At 36.5% G+C, this 13,169-nt stretch overlaps 1 protein-coding gene across 2 annotated transcripts in view; it reads right to left on the bottom strand.

Annotated features, from left to right (window-relative positions):
• The window catches only part of gosr1 (golgi SNAP receptor complex member 1), a 34,587-nt gene extending 21,430 nt beyond the window's left edge, over positions 1–13,157 (bottom strand). For both annotated transcript variants that reach the window (XR_013822846.1, XM_079886964.1), the window contains exons 1-6: positions 13,080–13,157; positions 12,169–12,280; positions 11,973–12,063; positions 11,687–11,794; positions 10,824–10,915; positions 7,937–8,011 (exon numbers count right to left, since the gene is read on the bottom strand). Coding sequence is in view for 1 of the 2 variants with exons in the window: in XM_079886964.1 (XP_079743090.1) it covers positions 7,937–8,011; positions 10,824–10,915; positions 11,687–11,794; positions 11,973–12,063; positions 12,169–12,280; positions 13,080–13,110 (509 nt within the window). In the remaining variant the exon portion in view is untranslated. The remainder of the gene's footprint in view (positions 1–7,936; positions 8,012–10,823; positions 10,916–11,686; positions 11,795–11,972; positions 12,064–12,168; positions 12,281–13,079) is intronic.
• Between the last annotated feature and the right edge of the window lie 12 nt (positions 13,158–13,169).

Below are 13,169 nucleotides of genomic sequence, written 5' to 3'. Positions count from 1 at the left end.
TTTGCCAACTACCTAATCTAGGATCAACTTGGACAGGAATAAAGTCTGTGTATTTTCAAGCCAGCTGTGAAAGAGGAGCTGACCTGTGTAATTACTTTAAGTTTGTTTTGGACATAATAAACAGCACTAATACATTCAGGCATTTCCAGTAAAATTCTAATGGATCAAGAGCTGCTTACTCTTCATCATCAGATGCATTTCAGGCAGTGTTCCCACCATACACACCATTTCAGAACAAAAGTACTGACATGCCTCCTGTAGGAATATTCTTAACATAATTTGATAAAAATGTCTCCTTTGATAAAACCTTATAATTGACCTTACAACAGATAAATGAATGACAGCCCAAACAGCCAATCAAACTGCTGAGCTGAGAAGCCTTGTTGCTATCTGCCATTTTGTCCGCCAAGCTTTAAAGTTTGTCAAGCTTTATAGAAGTGTCGGACACATATGAACCTCCTTTTTGGCAAATTCCTTTAACTACAGTAAAACGGTGTTGTTATGGCAAGTTATTTAGTATCCTATCCAGAGTGGCTAGTTAATAGAGTTTGGTTTATTCTCTTCCCAATCTGCCAGTAATTAAAAAAAATATGCAATAATTGCATCAGATTTGCCATTCTTTATTACACTGACCTTCGTTCATTTTACTCTTACATGATTCTGTGATGTTTTCTCTATTAAATAAAAAGACTGAACAAATAAATGTGAGTTTGGGCAGTTTTCATTAACACTGGTTCCAATTAAGGTGATTACATAGGATTTTACATGGTAGTATGCCTCATCGTCAGAAAATCTGAGGAGGAAATTTGGTTTAATTTCATCCATAAATCTCTATATACAGTAAGAGTAGATATCGGAGTACTAAATACAAATGGGCTTCATCCAAAATACTTGTGCATCTTTTGACTTCATCTTATGTCTGAATGATTTGGTTTTATTTGAAAAACAGAAGCATGCTGAATAGACTTCTGTTTAAACCTCCAGTTCCAACACTCTAGGGTGCGTTTCCCGAACGCATCGTTAGCCAACTATGGTCGCAACAAATTTGCGACAATGCGGTTTCGGGAAACAGTTGGGACTAGTTGATTTCTTCAACGATGCAACGTACTACGGTAGTTAAGCACCGAGTTACGTCGTTGTTCAGGAAACGCACCCCAGATAAGGAAAAAATAATGTGACGTAGCCAATGTTAAAAGGTTAATTCACCCAAAAATGAAAAGAAAAAAAAGTCATCATTTACTCACCCTCATGACGATCCAAACCCATAAGACTTTTGTTGATCTTCAAAACACAAATTAATATATTTTAAATGAAATCTGAGAGATTTCTGTCCCTCCATTGAAAGTCCAAGCAACTACCACTTTGGTGCTTCAAAAAGTTAATAAAAGAGATTGTAAAAAAAATCCATATGAATCGACGGTTTAGTCCAAATTTTCTGAACAGACTGGATCGCTTTATATAATGAACAGACTAAATTTATAATGTACTCAAATATCTTCATTTGTGTTTCGAGAATGAACAAAAGTCTTACAGGTTGGAACGACATGAGGGTGAGTAATTAATGACAGAATTTTCATTCTCCAGTTTGCATCTGCAGAGAGTTTGTTACACATTTGCCCTGTGAGTTAATGACTTCTTAACACTTGGGTAGATCACCCCTTTTAATTCTACTGTTTTAATTTTCTACCATTACATTTAGTGTTTCAACATAACTTGACACAAAAGCTGATTTTTGCATGAAGATAAACTACATTTGAAAATTTAAAAAAAAATCAATGCATCGCGACTCTCTCCAACGATTCTGGATCATCTGGAATTTCAGAACAAAAACAAAATGAAACCCCATGAAATTCAGGCCAGCACCAACACTATTCATCCAGAGCGAATGAGACGAGTGAGTGAGGGGAGGTGGGTGTGTGTTTCGCCGTGGGAGAGAAGAGAGAGCTAGAATGCACAGCTGTTATCAGTGTGTATCGATACTGCAGAAAAATAGTTTTGGAACTGGTTCAGGTATTTCAGTATCGATACATATTGAAATATCTATTTTTTTGACAACAATAGTAAGAACCATCTTTCATCTTCAGGTCATAAGTTTCTATATTTTTTAATCTCCAGGCCTACTTCAAATCAGCAGATTGACACTATGACACAGGGTACTAAATGATTTTATGAAGACCCATAAAGGAGTGAAAAAAACATTTCAATGAATGCAAAAAAGCGTTTTAGAACAGACTCAGTTCCAGTAACAAGTTCCTATTGTCATTCTTTAATTGCTCAAATATTTTTTTCGTCGCATCTTTCCTTATTTGACTGAGTAATTGTCTGGAATGTGTTTCCAGTCTCCCTCCCTGTTTTCTCTGAGTGCACAATGTAATCTATGAGTCAGACTGTCATAGCTGTTAATGTCTTTAAATGGTCTTTACACTGGAATGGGCTCAAGCAATAACACCAGATTACTTCCTCTCTGAGATTCGAGAAGCATGTCAAAGGAAGATGAGGAGACAACCACGGCCCAAGTCATACATACGCAGCTCTTTGTTACCATTTCTACAGCTTATGGATGTACAATACATCAACAATACTAATGGTCTGATAATCTGGATCACAGATATATGTTTAAGGCACACTATGCAAGATTTGTACCGTAATATAACAGCTTCGAAATAATTTCGATGGTAAACAAACTCTAGTAAGGCTAATCATCCCGATAGCAAAGCAGGGGGGGACGCCGCTGGAAAAGCCAGCAATGCAAGTTTGAGAGGTGGTCCCCCGACAAATCTCGCGACTTGCTTTATGGCAAAACGTCACATACATCAACAACATATGAAGCAGCCTCTATGGAAGACACTAGCACGCATTTCAGACATGAATCATGCCAGAGTCGATGAAGAAAACGAAGAAAGCGCGGTCGGAAGAGTGCAGAGATGGCTCTGCGTGAGTGGTATCTACGACAGTAAAGTTAAACAAGTACTCCACAGCGACTCTAGGGGTCGCTGTTTGACAAAAACGAAAACTGCATAGTGTGCCTTTAAACATTGTCAATAGAAGTCCTATAAAAGAAAAAGAAAGGGAAAACAACAAAGCAGTCCAAATGCTAGAAGAGTAAATGAAGTCTCTATGTCCTGTGTTTGCCCCCAGCAGACTCTGGTGTGAGGCACTGAGCTGAGAGAAGGAAGGGCACACTGATGTTGAGAAACAAAGAGGGCATGTGGCCAGGACTGCAGGGAGAGGAGGCGGCACACATACACACTCAGCATTCAGCCAGCTTACAGTCTCAACTCTGCCAATTACCACTCTGCACAACAGTAAACAGTAACTGCCCACTTTTTTGCTCCTTTGGTTCCAGAAATATTATTTATTTTCTATACAAGACTTTAACAAAATTCTTCAATAAAACGTTCTAAGACATGAACCAGTCATAGCAATACAGATTTTGATTTGATTTGATTTTTCATTTAAAAAAATGATATGAAAATCTGGAAAAAAGGTGCACAACTCTGTATAAACACTAGGGTGGTCCTTATCAAGTCCAATTTTTTTTGTGTGCAAAATGTTAGTGTCTTAACCTTTTAAACTGTTCCTTTTAACTTCAAAATTAGAAATATGCAAAAATGTTGACAAAAAAATTATATTTAGAGGTAGCTCAATCATGTGGAAGATTGCCTATGTTAAGCTGTGCGGCGTTATTGTGATATGCAAGTAATATTAAAAGTTGCTGCAAATGAACTACATTTTATTGAAATCAGAGCAACACTGACATGACAACAATGACAACAATCTCAAAAAAGCACAAAGTTTTCAACAATCCCTCATTTCTGATGCTCAGCAGCCAGTGTTGACTTTTTGCAGTCTGGATAGATCCGTCGGTGATCTTCCACCACATGAAGGAGAAACTGCAATTGTTCTTCAGAGTGTGTGATATAGCCATTGTATTCTTGAATCAGAGCCACTCCTCTCTCGGCGTGATTATTGACTATTGCATGGTTGCCTGTGCCTCCTGATAATCTGCTTGATTCGGCCAAAGTTCCGGGTAAATTCCAAGGAACGTAATGTAATTTTTTAAACCAAAAAATGTGCTCTAAACCCAAACAATAACCAAGGTGATCATCAATAGAAATATGTATTGATTCCACCAGGAAAGGTAAATCTGCTAAACCGGGTCATGAGCCGCTTTCCGACCGGAGGAACCTTTTCACAGTTCCTAGAACTATTGGCTAAAGTACCCGGATAATGGCGTGTTCGCACCGCAGGAACTAGGAACGATTTTAGTTCTAGGAACTCCTTTTGGAGGAACTAATTTAGGTCCTACTTCAGAGTAGGGTCTAAACCAGCACTATAGGAACTACCCGTGACGTTAGTGTACGCTGATTGACCGAACGCACGTGGAACACCAGCACCCGCCATTTTTAAAACAGCTAGAATGTAAACACAAAGATTATAGCCTATATATTTACTCCATAAACTAACTATACAAACATGGAAAACAGTGATAGATGGGTCTCTAAACCTTTATGCTGAAGAGAAAATTCAACGCAACTTTGAGGGGACCAAGCCAAACATGATTATGTTTATCTGCCCAGCTAGCAACACTGGACATCAACCACACGGCATAGGCTAATAACCTTTTTTTCATATACTGTCTACTTTCTATAACAGTTCTATCTTATAAGATATTAAACAGTACTGTTAGACAGATCGTTAACTAATAAACACAGAATGCGAGCATTGTTTGCTCTGGCGTTCTCAGCGCCGGCAAAATAAAGGTCCGTCGCGCCGTCAAAATAAAAGTCACCGTGCTTGCGTCACTCCCTTACCCCTCCTACCAGTTCCTATGGCCACTTGGCCAGTGCGAACGCAAACAGCAAAACCGAGTTTGGGGGAGAGTAGTTCTTAGAACTGTTTAGAAGTGGACAGTTCCTAGAACTAAGTTCCTGTAACTACTTGGTCGGAAAGCGGCTATGGATGGATTAATTTGGATTTAGTTTCTACAATAAGTAAACTGAGATATGTATCTAAAATACATATTTAGGAATATATGGTGCATTAGATGCTTTTATGGAGATTTTTTTGGAATTTTACTAGCCAGGTACAATACCAAATCAAATGATCTGTTTTTACGAAAATCATCAAAATCTCAGAAGGTTTAAAGCTATTGAGCTACCAGTAATTATTATGTTACTGCCATAAAAATTGGCATGCTGCATTTTCTTATATAAAGGAACAATGTGAAGGGTTAAGAGCATAACAATTGGATACTTTAAAAATAAGGATCACCCTAATAAACACCTGTCATGATGGAAAACCTACAATCCTATGAAGGTTTGTGAATGATGTAATCACTTTAAAAAATAAACTTTTATATTCACTTGTAAATTAACAATAATTGTATAAAATCAATCAATTTTACATTTCTATATAATGTAAAATATACATATTCTATATAATTCCATACAATATTCACTGAATATTACTACTTAATTAACTACTGTTCAAAAGTTCAGGTTACAATTTTTTTAATGTTTTTGAATGAAGTCTCTTATGTTTGCCAAGGCTGCATTAAAAAACAAACAAAAAAAAAAAAAACAGTAATATTGTGAAAATTAATTACAATTTAAAATATTTCAAAATGTAATGTATTCCTGTGATGGCAAAGCTGAATTTTCAGCAATATTACTCCAGTCTTCAGTGTCACATGATCCTTCAGAAATCATTCTAATATGCTGATTTGCTGCTCAAGAAACATTTCTTATTTTCAGTGATGAAAACAGGAGTGCTCCTAAATATTTTTGTGGAAACTGATACATTTTAAAGTTTGAGAGCGTAATTGAGTCTAACACCCATCATTCGCAAAGCTTCATGGCAGTGGGCGGTCGCTGAACAGCTCTTTCGACCTGATTTGTTTGCTAGGATTTTGTGATTGCATTTTCTCTGTATAATTATGGGGTGTTGTGCTTTACAAGGAATTTTTCTATGAAATATCTTTTAAAAATGAAGCATCAGCTCAAACCTTATCACCCATTTGCATTCACTTTAAAAGAAAATTAAATTGGGAATAGTCCTTTATAAGAAAGTGCGTTTAATCCCATAAGTTGAACCCAGAAAGCTTCCATTTGAGCTAGTTTATTCAAGATTTCTTAAGGCAATAATCAATCCACATGATTCTTTAAGCATGAGTGTAATATTCATCTCTGTCACTGGTCTCTTTTACTTATCTCTAGCAAACTGATGCACTGAAGCTTTGCTATGAAACAAATGACCCAGAGCAAATGCTCTGTCAAATTTTTTACCGCAGGCCATCGATTCATTTTAATGTTTTAAAACCAGTGCAAATTTTACACCCATCCTTTGTTATACCAAATTATGCCATGTCTACATGAGCAGTCAGGGCAGTCGCTTACGATGACTCTACAAATTTAAGTCATCAATTTGACACAGAATGGTGCAAGAGAGAGACACAACCGGCTTAGCTGAGTTACTGAGAGCGTGAGAATGAAAGTGTGCCTATTAAAGGTAACCTTCCTTCATTTCTTCAGTGAAAGTGGCTGTGACACAGTAGGTGATGAAGTGCTACGCTTCGAGTTTCTTATTCTCTCCCTTTCACCCGAGTCAGTCACTTCACTTAATGTGGGCTCCTCTGAAGTGTACTTCCTCTCTTCAACCATTGACAATCTCTAGAAGGACTAGAATTGCACCACTATCTTTACTGTTAGGCTGAGACAGGGTGGAGATGAAGTTGTAATACCATCTAAAGGCCCTTATACACCAAGCGTGACGTGGTGAAGCTCAGCGAATACAGAACATACAACATCATAATCATATATTTATTTGGCTTCATGTTTCATCTGTAGAAATGTTTCTCTCAGTTGTTTATGTGCGGAACCGTGCTGAACTCAGGCAGGAGTTATGATCACATAATATGATTGACAGCTCTAGCGCTAAAGAGCTCTCTGACTCATAACAAACAAGCACAAAAGAAAACAGCTGTTTCAAGCTCTTCAGATCGCATAATTCAGTGGAAAATAAATAGAAATGATAATCTGTATAAGAACAATAAATCTGTTCTCAGACACCAATGGTTACAAGAATTCAATCTCTTCTCTCTTCCAGAATACTTTTCTTCAGTGTTAACACAGGTTTACAAAACAGCACCACCACTCTCACACTTCTGTGCAACAGCAGCGGCTCAGGTAAGCTCAAATCTAATTGGACGGCTCATTTCATCGCGCGGCAATGGGTAAAAATAAATAAATAAATAAATAAATAAATAAATTACCGTCATTGCGTCCTACTACATTTGCGCCGTTTAGTCGTGTTCGGTGTGAAATGCCTTTAAGGCTTAACCGAAACGAGAAGATTTAAGGGCTCCCTGGCGTTTTCTGGCAAAAAGCTTGATGGTTTAACGTTTGAAAATAAAGACAGCCAATATATTATATATATTAGTAATGTAATTTTACAGATGTATTATAAAATAAAATGATCATTATTGTTAATATTATATGATTTTATAAAATATTCTTTTTACAGTAGCAATATTTCTTGTTTATCTTTTTATTTAGAAATATTAATAATTATATTATTATTATTATTATATAATCATATTAACATATAATCACACAATAAACAACAAAACCTAGAGCCTAAAAACAAAAGAATTTTAAATGTCAATTTCTATCAAAAAATTTTTCCTCCCAAATCATGCAGGGCTAGTACTTGTGTAACACCAAAAAATAAATGACTTCCTATCAGAAAAATCAGGTGTACAAAAAAATAAAAATAATAAAAAAATAATAATAATAATATCAAAGCAACTTTGTCTCATTCAAGAAAAATGACCAAATGTAATCATAATTTTTTTTTCTTCACACAAAACGGTGCAACCATTTAGTGAAATTCAGAGTACTTCATCAAGTAGGCAACAGAGGAGAAAGGCTCTTACTTTCTCAGGTGCTCATGTTCTTTCAGGAAGAGCTCTGTCCGCCTGTTATTCACCCCCGAGCCACTCTTATATGTCCTGACAAGAGAAAAGAACATTAATTAGCAATCATACAGAAACATGCAATTACTCAGGGTGGCTCATTGTATGAACATTATCTTATAGAAAGCCTGGCACTTCAGATGAAGTGGGGGTTGGGTTAATATTGAGGGCTTTTCTTCATCCTGTGCCATGCACAAGCGCTCTCTCACAGAGAGTATTTAGTGTTAATAATGAATGAACACAGTGCTGGGAAGAACAGCCCTTTCCCAAGAGTTCACCAAAGAAAATGAAAGACAAAAACACCCCTCTGCTTATGCAACACCAGCTAGGCTATTTTAAAAGACACACAATGGCCTGATAGCACAAATTAAAACAAATCTCCATCTCAGATGCGAGAGTTTATGAGGGTGGGAAAGGGTTGCAGGAAATGGCAGCCTAAACGATGACCTCAGACGAACTAAACTCCACCCTCTGGTGGGCTTTTCTCTGCACCTATTGTAAACAGACTGATGTAGAAAGGATATTTATCTAGTTTCTATGGGATTACACCTGCCCGCTGGTCAAATCAACTGTCAGTCCACACCAATCAAAGTGACAGGGCGCTGACAGCCAACTTAATCATTCTAACAAGGCTTTAAAGAGCAGTGCACTAAATCACACAGGGGGCTTTGTCATTTCTGCCAGCTGACATTTCTATAGTGCTACGCTGCTGATCGATGGGGAGTTCAGAAACAGGAGGAGCACAACATGCACACTAACAGCACACACACGACACAAACTCAAGGAGTGAGGCTTCGGTAGCCCGGCTGAAACCTTCACAGCCCGAACCACAGAAAGTAACGGGGTACGAGGATGCAAACACTGCTCTACATTGGCAAACAAATCCAGCAGTGCATTACAAAAAGTGCATTATCACCCTCTGGGGGTAAATACGCATATTACAACTTATGAATGATTATTCCACTTTCTACTATTCTGTGTATACAGACTAAGTAACACAATTCTTAACACTGATTGTGCCTGTATGATAGGCAAAATAGTGAGCAATAGTGGGCTTAAGATAATGTAATCTATCAACAAGACATACACTACCGGTAAAAATGTTGGGGTCAGTAAGATTTTATTTTTAAAGAAATTAATATTTTCATTCAACAGGGCACATTAAACAGATCAGAAGTGACAACAAAGACATTTATAATGTTTAGAAAGAATTATTTTTCAAATAAATGCTATTCCTTCTATTTATCAAAAAATCTTAAAATATTTAACCTGGTTTGCACAAAAATATTAAGCAGCACAACCATTTTCAGCACTGATAATAATAATAATAATAAGAAATATTTCTTGAGCACCAAATCAGAATATTATAAAGATTTCTGAAGTATCGTCTGATATTGAAGAGTAATGGCTTCTGAAAATACAGCTTTGCCATCATATTATAAATTACATTTTAAAATATATTAAAATAGACATTATTTAGTTTAAATTATAATACTACTTCAAAATATTATTATTTTTACTGTACTTTTATCAGGCAGGCTCTGATGCAGGCTTTGATCAACCCGCTCAAAATATGTGAATGAAATCTGCAGATAAGCTGTTGTCTTTACTAGGGGTCGGAAACATTTTTGTCATGAAGTGCCATTTTTAAGTTAATCACTGTGCCACAACCCTCCAACCCCAAACACATAAACATAACCACATATTATAAACATATTTTAAATATTTATAATGGCTAACATAGAAATATTCATTGAATATTTTTGAAGCAATTTTTCATAAAATTTTGTGTTCATTTTTTGTTTGTTTTCAGTTTAAATTAGACTTTGAAGAACAGATTTCCAATGGGTCATGCGTTTTTACTGATCGGATATCTATCCGTTTTGTTAAAACTGTTCCATTTACACTTGGCAACATATGGGTCTCTGCAAAAACAAATATAAATCTAATCTTATATGCAAATATAAGCAAACTCCTTTGCAGTGATGCATGTTGCTGTAACACTGTCATATCTGGGTAAGGGAAACATTATAACATGCTCTCACATATTTAGTTTTTACCATTTTAGGAGGAATAAAATTTAGATTTGTGGTTTCGACGACCAGACACATTTTGCCCAGTTTCATCTGGAATCCAAAAATTGGTTCGGTCTTACTCTATACTGAGCAAACAAGTTTATTGCTGGCCAGAGACAGAGGGGGGTGTACACCTCACTTGTGTAAATACTGGCATTAAAAATAGAGTGCTGCAAGAGATGGATTGAGCTCAAATCCAACAGTGACAGTCTGTTTATTTCGACTGAAAAAATAAGTTAAATAGCAATTGCAAGGAGCAGTAAAGAGTTTTTCTCATCATATAAGGTACAGAACAACTACTTCAAGGACCACAAATGAAATAAGCAGCCCATAGAGGTGCCAGAGTATTGCAGCTCAGATCAATAAGTCATTATCCAGCCCTGCATTCATGATCTCAGGGTTACAACCAGAACCATGTCAAATCTGTGCCCGTAGAACCCCACAGAAAGATTGCATTGTCTGCTAAAATGAAAGTGTAATATTCCCATATCAGTTCTACATTTTAAAACCCATTCAGTGGAATTGCATTTATAATCATATAATAATTTTCCTCCAAAATCACCACAGAAAATGAGAAAAATAAAATCCATAGATTTCATAAGGGCATGAATTCAACTTATTTTTAACTATAAAGATCAGTCAGAAACTATGTTTATGAAGAATTTCATTTCATTCAATACATAAGGTTTTATAATACAGATTAATTACACATTAGATGGGGTCGGTCTTCAAATCCTTTTTAGCTTTATAACGGAATTTCAAAGAAAACTCACTCAATGTCTTTTCTCACAGATCCCAAAAGATCCTCTCTCTCCCTGATTGCCATGAAGTTTGATTTGGTTTTATGAAATTCATGTGTGTAGTCCTAGAGAAGGAAAACAGAGTTGACGAGGTTATAAATAACAAACTGGGTCAGCTATGTTGATGTTAAATACAGGAACTGCCCTTTTATATTGAAAATACAGTCTTCATAATATATCCACTACCATTCAAAAGCTTAGGGTCAGTAAGCTTTTTTTAATGTTTTTAAAATCTCTTGTGCTCATTGCTCATCAAGCCTGCAATTATTTGATCAAAAATTCAGTAATAACAGCAATATTGTGAAATATTATTACAACTTAAAATAACAGGTTTAACATATTTTATGTATTTTATTCATTTGATAGCAAAGCTGAATTTTTAGCATCATTACTACAGTCTTCAGTGTCACGTGACCCTTCAGAAATCTAATATGCCGATTTGGTGCTCAAGAAATATTTCTCAATATTACCAACGTTGAAATCAGTTGTGCTGCTAAATATTTTTGTGGAAACCTTGATACTTTTTTTTTTTCACGATTCTTAGAAAGGATGAATAGAAAGTTCAAAAGAACAGCATTTATTTTAAATGAAAATGTTTTGTAATATTATACATATTTACTGCCACTTTTGATCAATTTAATGCATCCTTGCTGAATAAAAGAATTCATTTCTTTAAAAAAATGTTTTTAAAAGAACTTACTGACCCCAAACTTTCAAATGGTAGTGTATAATAATAATAGTTGGACAGGCAGCTGTTTGTGGACAATAATGTCACTGATAAATCGCTGAGATTATTTCATAAAATGAGAGGAGATTATAAACGATAAGAAACCTACCTGTAGGATGTCTCTGTGCCTCTGGAGAGTGTGCATTAGAGCAGCGTTCAGAGACGTTACTCCCGGTGTGCTCGTATACTCAGCCATCTTGTCATTCACACCTGTTAGCTTTAAACGCAGGAAAGAATAAGAATAGCTATATGTTATCATTAAGCGATATCAGTATCAACCGAAAAATTATTGTCGTCAATCAGCAGTTTAATGTACATGAGGATCAGGATAGGAAACTGTAAATTGCAATGTGTATAGCACCTAATACTAGCACGTGGTATTACATAGTTCTTACTTTCGCAAGTAGCTGCTCAATCTCCACTGACATGGTCTCAAACATTCTGTCCTGAGTGGAGTTACAGAGCAGAGGTGTTGTATCCGAACTACTGGAAACAGTGAGAAGAGAAGCATGTTAGCACCACCAACATCCTCATATTGATATCTAGAAAACATCACAATTCTTTGAAAGAGCTACTACAGCAACGTCCCACCTGTCCCCTCTACGACCGTCCCGAGAGCTGCTGTAACTGGTGCACAGCTTGCTGAAAGACACCAGCTTCAGGTCCAGTTCGTTCTCCAGCTGCCTCGCCTGCTTCCGCAGGTCTGTCAATGTGCAACAAAAGTAAAGATTATGACATTCAGTGAAAGATGTCAGTGGTAATATACATTCATATTCATAAAGTGTAAGACTATACAATGACAACACGCATCAATCAATATGCACTTGCATTACCTTACGTTTACACTAGATGACAAAATAATATTAGAAAATGCAATATAATTGCACACAACATTTCCCTGAGAACGTCATTTGGTAGTTACTTATATTTACATATGACAAAAGATTCATATCAGTCTACCTGGTCCTTTTTTACATGTATTGTCTGTTAACTGTCTACAGTGTCTGACTGCTGTAATGTGTTTTAGGTATCACAGGTAGACATTCAAAACGAGAAAATGAAGCCCAAAAGTGCTGTCTAGGAAGGCAGCTTACTAGATTTTGAAACACAGCCTATTAGTTTATTTAGTTTTAATGTAAAAGCTTGTTTCAGTTTCATATACAAACTAGTTCTGTAACTTTTCTGACAGATTACATAAGTTCGTGCTACATTAAGTACAGAAAGTCTGTATGAACTGAAAGACATCAGACAAATGTTTAGATTTAGGGAATGAAAGATGTCTCGCTGTATTCCTCAGGTTTTCAGGCTAATCAAAAGCACTGACGTTTCTGCGGTCTAGCGAGCTAATGCTAACGGCGATAACGTTAGTTAGTGTGGTAACCTGGCTGCGTTTCCATGAAAACGTTACCAAAGACTCTTCAGAACCATTAATTCGCGCGAGCTGTCACAAAGCGCAATAAAGCTTTTGGTCAAGGCGAATTTGTGACGCTTTGCCACCTCACCTTCCCAATAGTTGCTGTTTCCTCCTGCCATCTTTGTTGTTGCACGTCATCCGCGGTGGTGCTGGCAGAGGCGGAGACTAGAGCAAGAGC

Source organism: Squalius cephalus, assembly GCF_949319135.1.
Source record: "Squalius cephalus genome assembly, chromosome: 11".
In the NCBI taxonomy this organism is placed as follows: Eukaryota; Metazoa; Chordata; class Actinopteri; order Cypriniformes; family Leuciscidae; genus Squalius; species Squalius cephalus.
Note: the sequence above shows the minus strand (reverse complement) of the source record. Positions and strands in the feature narration are given on the sequence as shown.